The following is a 17339-nucleotide window of genomic DNA, read 5'->3' as shown; positions in this document are numbered from 1 at the left end:
AACGCACTCCCCTCAGACACACTGAACTCAGCCTCCCAGTAACAGCGCTCACACACACTCTCTCTGCACACAACCTGGCGCCACTGCTCAAATCTCTCTGGATGATCAGGATATGGCTCCTCTTTCCCCGGTGTGTGTGTCACCTTCCTGTTCCCCTCAGACAGAGACAGGTTTCTGTTTGCAGTGTTTGGATCCAGTGTGAGCTGACAGCCGTCTGCACATCAGAGACATTAGATTAATATTCACCTTATTAGATGTGTGAGAGAAAGAACAGTGATAATATATGTGTGTGTTTGTGTACATGTGTGTTTCCACATGTGTTTATGTGTGTACACACATGCACACTCACAGTAGAGTGTGTATCTATGTGTCCTGTGTCAATACAGACTCACATTTCCTGGGTCCTGGTTTGGTCCTGTTCTCTCCTTCATGGTCCACACTGTAAGAACAGCAGAACAGAGTGTGAGTGTGTGTGTGTGTGTGTGTGTGTGTGAGGTGCAGTATGGAAACTCTCTGTACTTACAGCAGTGTGAGTGTGTCCAGTTTAGCAGCAGACAGCACTCTCACTCCTGAGTCTCCTCGGTGATTGTATCTCAGGTCCAGCTCTCTCAGGTGTGCGTGTGTGTGTGTGTGTGTGTGTGTGTGTGTGTGTGTGTGTGTGTGTGTGTGTGTGTGTGTGTGAGGTGCAGTATGGAAACTCTCTGTACTTACAGCAGTGTGAGTGTGTCCAGTTTAGCAGCAGACAGCGCTCTCACTCCTGAGTCTCCTGGGTGATTGTATCTCAGGTCCAGCTCTCTCAGGTGTGCGTGTGTGTGTGTGCGTGCGTGTGTGTGTGTGAGGTGCAGTATGGAAACTCTCTGTACTTACAGCAGTGTGAGTGTGTCCAGTTTAGCAGCAGACAGCGCTCTCACTCCTGAGTCTCCTGGGTGATTGTATCTCAGGTCCAGTTCTCTCAGGTGTGAGGGGTTTGAACACAGAGCTGAAGCCAGAGAATCACAGCCTCTCTGTGTGACTCTACAGCCTGACAGCCTGCAGAGAGAAGGACACACACACCTTACACACATTAATATACAATAACAGGGCTATGCGTGTCAAACACATAGGAGTGTGTTACACACCTTACACACATTAAAATAAACTAAACATACTGTGTGTATCAAACACAGAGCAGTGTGTTACACATATTACAGCACACCAATATAAACTAACAGGGCTGTGTGTATAAGATACATAGCAGTATGTTACACACCTTACACACATTAATATAAACTAACATGGCTGTGTGTATCAAACACATAGTAGTGTGTTACACACCTTACACACAATTATATAAACTAACAGGGCTGTGTGTGTCAGACACATAGCAGTGTGTTACACACCTTACAATACGTTAATATAAACTAACAGGGCTATGTGTGTCAAACACATAGAAGTGTGGTACACACCTGACACACATTAATATAAACAACAGGGCTGTGTGTGTCAAACACATAGCAATGTGTTACACACCTTACAGTATATTAAAATTAAGTAATAGGGCTGTGTGTGTGTTATACACATAGCAGTGTGTTACACACCTTACACACATTAATATAAACTAACAGGGCTGTGTGTATCAAACACATATATATTATATTGAAATTCTTTACTAGGATAAACCCCTAGAGATGTACCATCTTGTTTTCGAGGGGGTCCTACAACATAAAGTATAGTACAAACAAACAAAAACAGCAATAAAATAACAGCATCACCAACATAAAACAATCAATAGTTAACAGAAATATAATCAATATGAGTCCGTTATTAATCGAGCTCATCTGATGGAAGTAGACAGAAAATAATGACAATAATAGTGGTATACAAGCATACTACATCTGAGAGCTGATAAAAAATGGAAAGCAAACACAGACACACAAATGAACAAAACAAAAGACAAAAGAACAAAGACAAAAAACACAAGAAAACAAAACACAAAAAACAATAAATAAAAAAAAATAAAAAAATAAAATAAAATAATAAATAAACAATTTACCTTCCAAAATAGCTGTGCGTAATACCACACATGTTGTTTACGGCATTGTCGCCCTTTTTAGTAAAGTCTGGCTTGACTGACAATTCATTTATTCAGTAGGTGAGAGTATAAGTTTTCTAACGATGTGGTTTCGCTGTGGTGTTCACATCTGGAGTTATAAAGCTTTAAATAGGGTACCCCTTAAATGGGCAAGGATTGGCCAGATTTGGCATGTGCATTAAGGGGGTAAAGCTTTATAACTCCAGATGTGAACACCACAGAGACTTGAAAAATGGTTTAAATGAAGCAAGACATTTGTACCATTTACAATACTAGCTTAGATTACTTTATATTAATAATTTTGGTAGAAATAAAGTGCCACAAATGCAATTGTCTAGGCAAAAAATATAAAATAAATTTCTACTTTTTTTAGTTCGCAATGAAATACTGAGAGATTGCATATATACAAAATCTTATTGACCACAAGTTCATAATATCTAAGGGTGGATGTGTAGAACTACTAAAGATCTATGAACCAAAAACTAAGCAGTGTACCCAGAATCTCCAAATCTACCCAAAATGTCGAAATTATGTATTGCTGTAAATCACAACATATTCATATTCACTACAATTCAACTGTTTTTACTCAAGAAACTCAGTTTTTGCATCATTTTCAAGTGGGAATTACAAGCTTTCCATGAGTACAGTGGTCTACAATAGCTAGGGGTCCAGAAACATATCCAAAATCTCTCCAAAGAGGAATATACTGCTTTTTGTCCATTTTAAAGCATATAAATGAGCCCCTTATGAAGGCTTAAAGGAGTACCATGGTGGTTGAACGTGACACTTCCCAGTTGTCTTCAGGCAACAACAAAACAAATGTGCATAATTTTTTTATTCTTCAGTCATTTCAATGTACTTTAAAACGTATTTTTCTAAGCCTAAATTTCCCACTATAAAAATTCACCCGAACCGTCTGGGCGTGGTAATGAGAACTGTCAGTTAGCTATGATTGACAGACCGTGCCCCGTTACTATAGCTTCCCCCATGATACGCTCTCTTTGGGAGACTGAATTTTCACAAGCTAGCTAGCTTAGTAGTATATCAAGTATCGATAGATAGCTAAGGTAAGGACGTTGACTTATATCCAATTATAATTTTTGCTATCTAGCTAGCCAAGTTAAGATAAAAGCACAACTATAACGTCCTCATAAAAGCAAACTAGCAAGCTAACGTTATCGATAACATTGCCTTATGAAAGCAAACCTCCTAGCTAGCTAACGTTAGCTAGCTAGCTAAATGAATATAACCAGAAATAATCTAAAGGCACTCTAATTTAAGTGAACCTAACGTTAGTCAAATATTTGCATTGTCTGAACAGCAGGACGGTGTGTCCTGTCAGATTTCTTTACGGGGCGTGGAAATGGGAGTGGTTACTGTATTCGTGACGTAAAAAAATGACAACTTTCTCAACCGGTTGAAAATAGGACGATGAATTTAAAACGCATATTTCTCCAAAAATACAGAACGGACATATTTAATACTTTGCTTACTGTGTTTCTTCAATGCCTCTTGTGCAAATAGCACATAAAACCGAGAAAGTGTGAAAATCACCATGGTACTCCTTTAAGATGAAACATTGATATCAGATTTAAAAATAATGGGAAAATATTGTCACACAATGCTGTACAGTACCTAAATGTGTAATAATTAACTCTTGTATGTATTTCTATACTCTGTACTCTCGTATGTTTTCTTGTATGGTGATGGGAGGACATGAAAACAATTTTCACTGTCCTCATCATTGTTGCATGCATCACAAAAACGACTAGACTACCAATTAACGAACGCTTACATTACAGTGTGAAATATCCTCATTATGAAATACCACTAACCTATTTAAAGACATTCAATTTAAAAATAATGTATATAACCGAAATATTTTGAGCAGTAATACTTACATAGCAATGATGAAATCTTATCTGTTTTCAGTAGATGGAGACAGAGACAGGAAATCATGATATAGTTCTGTCCGCTCCTGTCTTACACCAGAAAACGATGTCAGCTAGGTCTATCAGCAAACATATGGCTTAGCTATGCTCAGAAGTCCTCAATAATAATAGTATTTTCCAAGAAATTTCGAAAAATCATTGACAAGGTTTCGTTAGCAGCATCTTTGTTTAACTGCTACCACGTGAATGCGTAATTGAATGCGATGATAAGAACATTTTCGGTTACGCTGACCGATAAAACGCTATTCCAAAAGAAAAATCAGACATGTTATAGATCGTTAGAAAGCTTATGCTCTCACCTACTGAACAAATTAATTGTCAATCAGGCAAGACTGTACTCAAAAGGCCGACAACGCCATAAACAACAGGTGTGGTATTATGCACAGCTGTTTTGGAAGGTACCCAGGCATCACAAATGTGCGTATATTTCACAACAAACACACTGACACACACACTGGCACTCACACTGGCACGGGCACACACACTAAGGCTGTCAAAAGTGCCATGAAATTGAGTTTGAATATTAGCTTTTGTAATTAGTTAGAGTTCAAATATATTTGAATATCATTTGCCTATAATTCACAAATATAAGCTGCTTATTGTCAGGTGCACTATGCACGTGACTCTCCCTCCAAACTGGCCTGCGCATTATTTTCCACAAGCGGGCAGTAGAATAGAGGACATCGGTGAACTTTCATACTAGGTTACTACATCTGGGGCCTCGTTTATAAAACATATTTTAGATCAACTTTGGCACGTACGTAGAAAATCACGTCAAAGTAGTGCTTTATAAAATTTTGACATGGCTACATTTGACCGTGGAAAAGTCAGGTCTTCACTTCGCGTATGCATGCAAGTTCATTTTATAAATGAGCCCCCTGCAGTTTCTATAGCCTAATGCGCAAATGAATAAAGCACTTTCTCGTGGATGTAATTTGCCACAACTCAGAATTTATTAATCACAATAATAGGGAAATGATTGTTTATAGGAAATCCCTGTTTATTTCTTAACACAAAAACTATTCAAACAGCTAATACCTGTAGCCTAAAACAACATAAATGACTTACTCTGTTTGGTTTGTTTAACTTTTTTCATCATCCAATTTTATCAAAATCTTCAGAATAGAAAGGAAACAGCCTGCCATGGGAACATTACTTAGCCTAAATTGTTAGCTGACCAGATCTGTTGAACGAAGTGAAAAAAGAGACTGGCTCGCGAGGCTAGCTGACCAGTAACGTTAGGTGTCCATGGAGCTGAAAGTATCACGGTTATTGACAAGGAAAACCAGACGATCCACTTGCTCTGGATCCAGGGCAGAACACTTTTTGCTGACAGAGGAAGTAACGTTAGCACAGGAAATGAACTTTGCATGCATGAACATGATTCGCCGCATGAAATTAAAGCCTGTATATTCATGTTAATTACAAAACGCGGGGTCCAAAACTAATATTCGAATGCTCAAATTTCGGTTCGAAGATTTTCAAATATTTTTCGAACTTCGAATATTTTTTGACAGCCCTAACACACACACACACACACACACTCACATGGCACTCACATTGGCATGGACACACACACACACACACACACACTCACACTGGCACACACACACACACACACACACACACACACACTGGCACGGGCACTCACACTGGCACACACACACTCACACTGGCACTCATACTGGCACTTCCACTCGTATGCACTTATCGTACGTCACTTTGGATAATAATGTAATATGATGTGATGCATTCCCTCTGACATTGGCCCTTGTTAAATCATAGACACTGCAGTTAGCATTAAAAACCACAGGAAATGGCAGGCGTACCTTTAAATATAACTTTCTGAAACCGTTACTAAGGCTACATGTTTCAGTGTAATGTCACCCCTTGACCTTTCTGGCCGAAATCCAGTCAAGGCAGTGAATACACATCTCCTGGTTCTGATAAATGCAGGCGAGCAAAGGACTGGATCATTTGCTTTACAAATGTTCTCACCTGCTCCAAAATATCTGCAGGGATTTGTGGACACAAATTACATATTAATTAGAATGTATCTATTTATCTAAGCAATCAAAATGATTGAGAACAGAAAGCAAGAAAACAAATATTACTAACTAGGCTACAGTCAGAAAGGCCAAGTGGTGACCTTAAACTGAAACAGGGAGCCTTGGTTAATGTTTTCAGAAAGTTAAATTTTAAAGCTGCTTACATTTCTGCCATTTCTACCAAGAGGAAAAACAGGAACATTAGTTTAAGTATATAGAACTCCTTTGCGTATTTTGCGCTGTGTTTAGTCGCATTGAAGACCTTAATTATTGAAGGAGTGTGTGTTTGTACTCACCCCAGCCTCTGCAGTTTACAGTGTGGGTCCTCCAGTCCAGCAGAGAGCGCTCTCACTCCTGAATCCTGCAGCTCGTTGTCTCTGAGCTCCAGATCTCTCAGCTCTGAGTAAGGAGAACGCAGGACTGAAGCCAGAACATCACAGCAGCCCTCTGTTAGATTACACCAACCCAGCCTGTAGAGAGACCACACACATGGACACACACACGATATGGGAAACAATCTGATTTTAAAACATTTTATCTGCAAACAGAAAAAACAGTGTTAGTATGATCACTGTGGTGCACTCTACCTTACCTGACATGATAATCGGTCTACAAAAACGAAAACATTCAATCTTTACTAGGAATAGATAAATAAAATGTAGAAGTAAAACCCATAAGCTGTAATAATTACAATACATAATTATTTTCTTCCTAATTACGTAACCATCTAATCAAGTTAGCGGTGGGTGAAATGGCCTGAAAGTAATATCAACATATATTTAATACAATTATTTTTCAAATATTTACCTTTCATCTGTCATTGATTCAAGGTGCAATGCTGTAACACATACAGCGTTGCAAAGCTTAAATATTCTGCACTTTGATGCATATATTTAATATTTTACTGATCTCGATCAGATCAGTAAAACCACTAGAGATAAAAAAAATAATAATTACAAGGCAGTCCCCTTTCTCAAAGGAGGGCAGAAATTGACACCCCAGGTTTATGATGTTGTTGAGATTTTATGTCAACTCTATCACTGTAGTACTAGACAGTTGTATGATGAACAACTGTCTAGTACTACAGTGATAGAGTTGACATTGTTTGAGCTCTGTTTTCAAGAAAATAATTAGTATCGATATTTTTTTTATGTGAGGATCAGTTCTCAGAAGGAACCGTCAGCATTGGAAGCATCGATATTTCAGTACTACGCTGTTCCCTAGTTTCTACGCGAAGCAGAAGTGAATAAAAACGATTTCTTGTTGAGGGTCCGTGAGGGTCACAGAGTACACATCACTACTCACCCCAGTCTCTGTAGTTTACAGTTTGGACTCATCAGTCCAGCACAGAGCAGCTCCACTCCTGAATCTCCCAGGTTATTGTAGCTGAGGTCCAGAGCTCTCAGAGGTGAGTTAGATGACCGGAGAGCTGAGGCCACAATATCACAGGACTTCGCTGTGAGGTCACAGCTGGTCAGTCTGCAAAGAGTTCATATATTATAGTATAATAATATTACCCATCTTACAATGTCATATTTGAAATGGAAGAATGATGGTTTCCAGAGAGTAAAATTTAGGAAATTTAAGGTGAATGCTATTGCAATGCTGTTGGACGCTTGGCACAGCAACTACCAAAAGTGAAGAATAAAACGCTAATATTTCAGAGTGGATAGTGAGTTAGAATCTGGTTCTTTATTATTATTATTATTATTATTATTATTATTATTAGTAGTAGTAGTAGTAGTAGTAGTAGTAGTAGTACTGTAGTAGAAGCAGCAGGAGCAATAATAATAATAATAATAATAATAATAATAAACACATTTATTTAATTTGCAGGTTTCATACAAAAAATGGGAGCCAACAGTGGGGGGGGGGGGGGGGGGGGGGGATGCAGATGAAACAGGGCATACAAAAACAGGAAATAATTAGATAAAAACAATAGAGCAAAACATAATCAAATAAAACAAGGCACTAAAATAGGATGGACTAAGAATGAAATAAAATAAAAATAAATACAAAAATACAGTCATTTAAAAGCCATCCCAAAAAGTACTTTTGCAGAAGGCTTTTGGGAAGTGCTACATTTGACACCTCTCTGATCTGTCTAGGTGGACTATTCCACAGTGTGGGGGCAGAGAAATAAAAGGACACCTGCCAGTAATTTACTTTTGAAATACATAACAGACGATCACCAGAAGGCCTGTGGGCACATTTAACCCATGCGCTGTGGATTAAACCCTCCCACAGCATTGCAAGCTAACATACAGCTAAACAAAGATTAATTTAAGAAGCAGGAAGACAAGGAAGTGATCTGTTCACATATAATCAGGAAGTGCAGTGCATCTGTTCCGCTGTTGTTACATATAACCTGGAAGTGCACTGCATCTGTTCTGCTGGTGTTACATATAACCAAGTAGGGCAGTGCATCTGTTTTGCTGGTGTTACATATAACCAGGAAGTGCAGTCTGTCTGTTCTGCTGGTGTTACATATAACCAGGAGGTGCAGTGCATCTGTTCTGCTGGTGTTACACATAACCAAGTAGTGCAGTGCATCTGTTCTGCTGGTGTTACATATAACCAGGAGGTGCAGTGCATCTGTTCTGCCCGTGTTACATATAACCAGGAGGTGCAGTGCATCTGTTCTACTGGTGTTACATATAACCAAGTAGTGCAGTGCATCTGTTCTGCTGGTGTTACATATAACCAGGAAGTGCAGTGCATCTGTTCTGCTGGTGTTACACATAACCAAGTAGTGCAGTGCATCTGTTCTGCTGGTGTTACATATAACCAGGAGGTGCAGTGCATCTGTTCTGCCGGTGTTACATATAACCAGGAGGTGCAGTGCATCTGTTCTACTGGTGTTACATATAACCAAGTAGTGCAGTACATCTGTTCTGCTGGTGTTACATGTAACCAGGAGGTGCAGTGCATCTGTTCTGCTGGTGTTACATATAACCAGGAAGTGCAGTGCATTTGTTCTGCTGGTGTTACATATAACCAGGCAGTGCAGTCTGTCTGTTCTGCTGGTGTTACATATAACCAGGAGGTGCAGTGCATCTGTTCTGCTGGTGTTACATATAACCAGGTAGGGCAGTGCATCTGTTCTGCTGGTGTTACATATAACCAAGTAGTGCAGTGCATCTGTTCTGCTTGTGTTACATATACCTAGGTAGTGCAGTGTATCTGTTCTGCTGGCGTTGCATATAACCAGGTAGTGCAGTCTGTCTGTTCTGCTGGTGTTAAAATATAACCAGGTAGGGCAGTGCATCTGTTCTGCTGGTGTTACATATGACCAGGTAGAGAAACAAGATATTCCAAAGTTCTGTAGGAACTCCTGTTAATAATACCTTTGAGATTATTTTGTTGGGAGAATGATACATTTGATGGAGGTGCCCAAGCAGACATCATTCTGTCTATTCTGGGCTCTGGGAAGCTTCAGAATCCCTCTACTCGTCAGGCTTTAGCCTGAGATGAGCCACAGAATGAACTCAAAAACAGGCACTGGGGGGAGAGGTCACTTTAACAGTTCCCAGAGTAGACCTCACTCTGGCACCGATTATATCATATATAAAGCAGAGACCAGTGTGGTACGACTAGCCTTGTAACATGGTATGTTTATTACCTGACCGAATGTCCTACTGTAAGGTAAAATTTCAATTTTCCCAATAAACTCTGTTGTCCCTTCACAATGGGACATATTCTTCCATGGCACGCACATTGGTGGAGTTGTAGAATTCCACTGCCGTACATGAATGAAGCTGAGTGGAGCCATAAAATGCCCCAGGATGGGGACAGCAGCTGAAAGCTGCATGGGCCTGTCTTTTTCGACCCATTTATTGAGGGGAAGCAATCTTCAAATGGCTTATCCTCCTGGAAGAGTTGGAGGAATCAGATGACAGGATAGTACCCTCTTGGAGCTGTGGCCATACCAGGTGGAGGGTCCAGAAGAATTTCAATTGGGGGCCATAAACGGCTGCTCTGCAATTCATGGACAATGGCCCAGGCTCTCCTGGGTCAGACTGAAAAAATGCATCATATGTATTTGCATGTAGATAACTAAGGATGATATGATAAATGTGGGGAACTGTGAATAATATCATACATAGACAAGCACATGATCATAAGTTATGGGTTATGATCACAAGTATGTAAAGCGTAGTATATTTATACATAGGTATGCCTACATAAGTGTCTGGGTCACAGATGGGTCACCACCATGGACTCCCATAGAGAAGTATTTGAAGAATCGATAGGTAAAATCATAGGATCACGTGCCATCGTACAAAGTATCGTATTACTGTCACGGGCTTTTGATGCTTCTCCTGTGTCTACAGAGGAGGGGGGAAGTGCAGTTTCTCTCTTTCTGGAGGAGTAGGGGGGTTTCTTGGTGGGGCAGATGTTACCAGCCTATTCATATCCAGACCTTATTTTGGCAAACCAAGGGAGCTGTGGGGTGTGGAAGGCTTTCTCTGGATTGGATTTAAGGGAAGTCCAAAAAAACATTTGAGGAGAATCTGCTTAACAGTTCTCCTGGTACCATAGTCTTTGCTGTACAGAATATTTTGGCATTCATCACTACTCGCTTTGTGTTCCTTTTCTTTGTCCTAGTTTGTTAGTTTGTATGTCTTTTCTTTTCATAGCGGTCTTTTGTCTTGCTTTGTAAAATAAAGTGTTCACCTTTTCCATCATTGCCAACGGTCATATTGTGTCATAATAAACAGTTTTTTTCCCTTTTCCAGAGCTGCCAATGCACGTATACGCGAACCCGTATTCACATACATCTTCACTTTACAGGATTTGAAGTTAATGGAGTCAAATAAACATGTTTTCCTCCCTGCGACTAAATCTAATTCCTTACACTACTATCAGCATATTAACACAACCATTTCATTCATAACCAAATCTCTCTCTCTCAAACCAAAACAAATTATTTTAATTATGATGTTGAAGAGATATCTTATAAAAAAGGAGTACATAACCATCTCTGTCTTGTCATTCCATAATCATTCATTAACTGTATGCAGGCCAGGAGAAAGGGGAGGGTTCCCCACTTTTAAACACATGGCTGGGATGTAATCAACATTTGTCCTTAACCTTAACCAACAATTAAAAACAAGAATAATTGTTTTCTTTACAAACACAGTTTGGTAAGTATATCAATCACTAAAACTAGTTCACAAACTGAAACTGAGTTAGTGAAGAAAAGTTATAGCACTTGCATTTACTTGTCCAAGTCCACGTTTTTAATCACAGTCTTGGATCTCTGTTCTTGATTCTTTTTCTGATGATTTTGCATAGAGTACTGGTCCATCCTGGGTTACAAGCTGTGGTTTTGTATTCTCATTCCTTTCATGATAAAGCCTTATTTATTTCCATGTCTGTATAATTTGTGTTTGTTAAGGTGGTTGAACATGTATCATTAAATCAGATGTTGAATATCGTGTATACCTTTACCAATACCTTTGTCTTAATATTGTAACTTAAAGGCATACTATGAAGGATTCTGTGGGGCTTGTACACTCTGTTTGTGAACCCTACACACACATCCTTCGTCCTCAACCCCACCCACATTTCCGTTGAGGACACATCCTCGAAAGCTACAAGCAAAATGTCATGCAAACAGGTGAGGTGGTCAGAGATATCGAAAATGCAAAATGAATAAGCATACAGATAGTCACAGGAATTATGAAATGTTATAACGATCACTGAGTGCACCCCTTAGCACTCTGTAGTGCCAGTGCAGCAATTTTGTGTTTTTCCTCATTTGGTATTTAACTATTCTAGGCCCTGTTTCACAAAGCAGGATTGCTGACATGATAACTGCAAGTAAAACTCCGAACCCACCTAAATCTGGAACATGGACTGAAAAAGAGTTGTTCTGGGTTTTACTCCATGCAGTTATCCGGCTAACTCAATAATCCTGCTCCCTGAAATACCTCCTTGACATTTAGTCAGAATTGGGATATAGATACGGAATCGCGGTGGAGTGGAATAAGTAACGTAAGCAGGCCATAGGTCTATCATAGCTAACTAATATACTTGTGAAGTAAATTACTTTTTCATGAAGATATTTGTAGCCTTTTCAACGTTGTTAGAAATTTTGTTAGCGTTGTTAATGAAGTTGGCTACACATAACATTTGCATGCTGCATGCTGTATCAAATTCAGTTCCCCTAATTGAACTAAATGCATTTGAATTACCAAGCTCGTCAAGGTGCCACTATAAACAGTAACAGCAGTTCCATGGGGGGGGCGACATCTTGATAGAAGTACAGAATTTGATACAAAAGCTATCCAACCTCGGGCATCTAGCTGTGTAAGGTAGACTAACTCACTACACGTTCCTTAGAGGTCTGACAGAAAACAGGCCAACTCCCCGTCGCTTTTCATCCCCATCTCGAATTTCAGCTGACACCACCGAGAAGAAGCAATTCCAAGGTTGACTCTAGTTTTGAGCCCTGTCGGCTTGTCTTTTTGCTTTGCTGTATCTAGGCTTTTGCAACAGCATCTGCCATTGCAACAGCTGACTACAACAAACACTTCATTGGAATGTGATGCCAAACCACAGGCTTTGTAGCCATGCGCAGCCCTCCCCACACAGAAAAGAGTGCCATACCCAGAAGCGTGCCGAACACATTTTGTAACAAATACAGGTAAAAGGAGCATAAATTTGGCTAAAGTGTCTAAAGACTTAGATTGCCAGTGCATAAGCCTTAGCATAGTTATTTTATAATAATTTCTAATAAAAAATCCTACGTAGTATGCCTTTAATATAGCCTCTCTTAATTTTAATCTGATTCTAAATTGTGTTTTTGACAAAGGTTGATCCATCAGATTGCTCTGCCTATCAATGAATTCATGACTTATTTGATCATTTGTTATCTTTAATGATAATCTGTCAATTAAACCAAATGAAAATATAGCTGCAAGCAGCGATGAGGGGGCCACGCAGTCCAGCACATAGACATGTATACATAGATGCCGCATTGGCCTTTGGATCGTACGTCAACGTCGCCACCATATTGAACCAGGCAAGACTGGCCTGAAAACAAATACAAGTAAACAGGGGAGCTGTGGTTTTTCTGGATAAAAAGCACTATAATGTTTACATTTCTCAACCGATTTCAATGAGTCGTTTTTATATTCAGTGGAGTACAAAAAAAGTTTTATCTCCAGTTACTTAGAATCTTGATAGTTAGGCTATAATCGCTGCTAAACGCTCAAGAGAGTGTGTATCAACAATTTCGATTGGCTGTACTGCACAAACGATTTAGAAAATCAAAAATACATCTGATAACTTTTGTGAGCCTTCGAAGATTGTCTGTGCCAAATTTGGTGAATATTGGGCCAACTCTGTGGCCCGTGAAAATTTTTTAATCATTTTGATAAAATCCAATATGGCGGCCACATCAATTAGGTTGCCATGAAAAGTTGCCATGTCTCCACCTTTGAGACCTCTCATGGTATCACCAGACATGAGAATTTGTTTTTTTTTAGCAAACATATCACTAGTTATTAGCCAAAATGCATTTTTGCTTATTGCAGCACCCCCAGTGGTCAAATGATGGGAAATGTTTTGTGCGTCCTCAAAATGGGGTCCAGAGTCCATGTAAAAAGTTCGGTTTTGATACATCAAAGCGTTGCTGAGTTATGACCTCACTTACTGTTTGGTGTCTTTGCTGAAATTTTCGATTGCTTTTGTCTGTGCCTTGGGATCTCCCTCCATACAACCACACACAAGAATTAATTTTTTACAGCAAACGCATCAATAGTTATTGGGCAAAACGCGTTTTTACTTATTGCAGCAGTAGTAAAATGACTCACGTTTTTTTTGTACGTCCTCGGGAAAGAGTACTGAGTCTATGTACCAAGTTTGGTGTCGATACATCAAAGCGTTGCTGAAATATGAGCTCACTTCCTGTTTGGCAACTTCGCCGCTGATTTCGATTGGCTGTGACGGGCAAACGCTTTTGAACATAAAAAATCCATCTGGTAACTTTTGTGAGGCTTGGTCTGAACATCATCTGTGCTGAATTTGGTGAAGATTGGACAAAATTTGTGAAATTTTTTTTTGACTTTTTCAAAAAAATCCAATATGGTGGAAAATCCAATATGGCGGAAATTGATGTCAATGTGTTGAACTCGACTTGGTCCAAGGAATCCAACAGTATATCATTTCTTAAACTCAGGCTTACAGCTCAAAAACTTCATGCATAAACGTACCTCAAACTTTGACCCATTGGTGGCGCTAGATCGCTCAAGGTGGAGACATGAATCTTGGTGAAAATAATCATGGGACTGTCCCTAATCAGCGTGCCAAATTTTAAAACTTTTTACTATATGGTTCTAGGGGCTGCCATAGACACCCTAGCCAGAAGAAAAAGATGATGATGATGATGATGATGATGATGATGATGAATAATAAGAAAAGGTACAAACACAATACATTTTAAAGGATAAGTGAGGAGCTTTACCATTTGTTGCTACTTGTGTTCCCTTCTCAAAAAGTAGGGCAATAAATTAGGGCAATCACTGCTGAGACAGCTCAATTCAAAACTCATAATTTTGACCAAATTCTCACTTGCCCAACATTTTATTCTGACTTTCTTTATTTATACTTTATTCTGACCAGAAATAAAATATGTGGGCAAATGCTGTCAATTATTATGAATGACATAATACTTACATGGCCTTCCTGCAGTTCCTGACTACTGGTAGCAGTCTCTGATGACCTGCTGCTGATGTGTTGTAGGCCTTCAAGTCAAACTCATCTGGGATCTCCTCTGACACCAGTAACACAAAGGCCAGAGCTGAACACTGGTCTAGTTCCAGCTTTTTATCAGAAAGTTTTCCTGATCTCAGGGAATTATGGATTTCCTCCACTAGAGAGTTGTCATTCAGTTCATTGAGACAGTGGAATAGATTGATGGTCCTCTCTGCTGAAGATTCCTCTCTGATCTTCATCTTAATGTACTGGATTGTTTTCTCAATGCTTTGTGAGCTGCTTTCTGTCTGTGTCTGTGGATCTGGTACAGGTGATGTGGTTCCTGTCCATGCCCATAGTCTTTGAAAGAAAGTAAAAATGGAGTTGGGTTTGTGTCTCCCTCCATCAGATCTGCTTCCTGTCTGTGTCAGTAGTCCTCTTAAAAGAGTCTGAGTGGAGTCCAGAGAGAGGCCAAGAAGGAATCGGAGGAAAAGGTCCAGGTGTCCATTCTTACTCTTTAAAGCCCGATCCACTGCCCTCCTGTGTAACTCAGACAGCTTCACTCTGTCACCATCAGTCTTCTCCTCTTCCTCTACCTTATTGTCATCACGGGCATGATGAAAATCAGAATCACCATCATCATCTTCTGAAAGTTCTTCTTGGGATCTTTTCTTTCCTGGTCCGAGTACATTTCTGTACTCATTTATACATGAATGAAACACAAACAAGGCAGCCAGATACTCCTGAATGCTCAGATGCACAAAGCAGTAAGTCTTCTCCTGATCCAACCCACACTCCTCTTTAAATATCTCTGTGCACAACCCAGAGTACACTGAGGCTTCACTGACATCAATGCCACTCTCCCTCAGGTCCTCTTCATAGAATATCAGATTGCCCTTTTCCAGCTGTAGAAAAGCCAGCTGCCCCAGTTTCAGAATGATTTCTGTATCTGATACAGCCATCTTATTTGAGTCTGTCTCATCAGTGCCATGATACTTCTGATTCTTCACATTAGTCTGAATGATAAGGAAGTGTGTGTACATTTCAGTAAGTGTTTTGGGCAGGTCACCATTCTCTACTTCACCCAACATTGTCTCCAGAACAGTAGCAGAAATCCAGCAGAAGACTGGTATGTGACACATGATGTAGAGACTCCTGGATGACTTTATGTGTGCAATAATTCTGCTGGCCTTGTTCTGATCTCTGATTCTCTTCCTGAAGTACTCCTCCTTCTGTGGGTCATTGAACCCTCTTACCTCTGTCACTCGATGGACACACTCAGGAGGTATCTGATTGGCTGCTGCTGGTCGAGAGGTGATCCAGAGTAGAGCATTGGGAAGCAGATTCCCCTTAATGAGGTTGGTCAGCAACACATCCACTGATGATGACTCTGTTATATCACAGCAGATCTCATTGCTTTGGAAATCTAGAGGAAGTCGACACTCATCCAGACCATCAAAGATCAACACAACTCTGACTTCATCGTGTTCAACACTTCTGATCTCTTTCAGTTGTGGAAAGTAGTGCTGCAGAAGTTGCATCAGACTAAATTCTCTCTCTTTCTTCAGATTCAGATCTCGGAAAGGAAGAGTAAAGATGAAATTAACATCCTGATTGGCTTCTCCTTCTGCCCAGTCCAGAATGAACTTCTGCACAGAGACGGTTTTCCCAATGCCAGCGATGCCCTTTGTAAGAACAGTTCTGGGTTTCTTCTGGCCAGGTAAAGGCTTAAATATGTCATTGCAGAGGATTGCAGTCTCCTGTGTGGTTTGTCTCTTGGATACTGTCTCAATCTGTCTGACCTCGTGTTCATTATTGACCCCCCCACTTCCCCCCTCTGTGATGTAGAGCTCTGTATAGATCTCATTGAGGAAGGTTGGGTTGCCCTGCTTTGCTAAACCTTCAAATATGCATTCAAACTTCTTCTTCAGAGCAGTTTTCAGTGCCTGCTGGGCTCTTTCTATGGATTTATCTGAGGAGAGGAAACATGAGAAACAATGTTTAAAATAACAGTAGCAGTCAATAAAAATGTGTATGTAGTCAGTTTTCACAATGTTTTACACACCTGTCAGTCTCACACATCTCGAAAAGGTTAAAACACTTCTCTCAGTGTGTTACACACACCAGAATGAATACTTTCCCTCCGCTGTGCCCAACTAAGCCATTTCAAAATTCCCTGCGAGGCACCCTGGCTCCAGAGAGGCAAGCTATTTTGTGCCCCATACCTCTGCATTTCCGTTTGCAAAATATATTAGTGCCACCTTATTTGCATCATTCATACAGTGCCATGAAAAATACATGATTTCTTCTATTATTCTCTTTTGTCACACTGACTAGTTCAGATATTTAGACAAAAAGTAATAGTAGACAAAGGGAACCTGAGTAAACACAAAAAACATTTAAATAATTATTCATTCATTAATTTAATGGAAAAAAAAAGTTATCAAACACCCATATCACCAATGTAATTTAAAAAAAAATAATTGCCATGTTAACTCCTTAATTGGCCCCTTATTAAGCATGGCCACTTTCATCTTGTGCCGGAAAGAAGTTAACATCCGCTAT

At 39.8% G+C, this 17339-nt stretch overlaps 1 protein-coding gene across 3 annotated transcripts in view; it reads right to left on the bottom strand.

Moving 5' to 3' along the window:
• Positions 1–825: 825 nt before the first annotated feature.
• The window catches only part of LOC135242414 (NACHT, LRR and PYD domains-containing protein 3-like), a 31175-nt gene continuing 14661 nt past the window's right edge, over positions 826–17339 (bottom strand). For 2 of the 3 annotated variants that reach the window (XM_064313497.1, XM_064313495.1), the window contains 4 exons: positions 14757–16746; positions 7377–7550; positions 6368–6541; positions 826–1029 (listed from right to left, as the gene is read on the bottom strand). In XM_064313497.1, coding sequence (XP_064169567.1) covers positions 864–1029; positions 6368–6541; positions 7377–7550; positions 14757–16746 — 2504 coding nt within the window. In that variant the 3' untranslated portion in view covers positions 826–863. The remainder of the gene's footprint in view (positions 1030–6367; positions 6542–7376; positions 7551–14756; positions 16747–17339) is intronic. The other variant, XM_064313496.1, reaches the window with a different exon arrangement.

The sequence above is a fragment of the Anguilla rostrata genome, chromosome 16, assembly GCF_018555375.3.
Source record: "Anguilla rostrata isolate EN2019 chromosome 16, ASM1855537v3, whole genome shotgun sequence".
NCBI classification, from domain to species: domain Eukaryota; kingdom Metazoa; phylum Chordata; class Actinopteri; order Anguilliformes; family Anguillidae; genus Anguilla; species Anguilla rostrata.
This window is presented reverse-complemented; position numbering and strand designations above follow the sequence as displayed.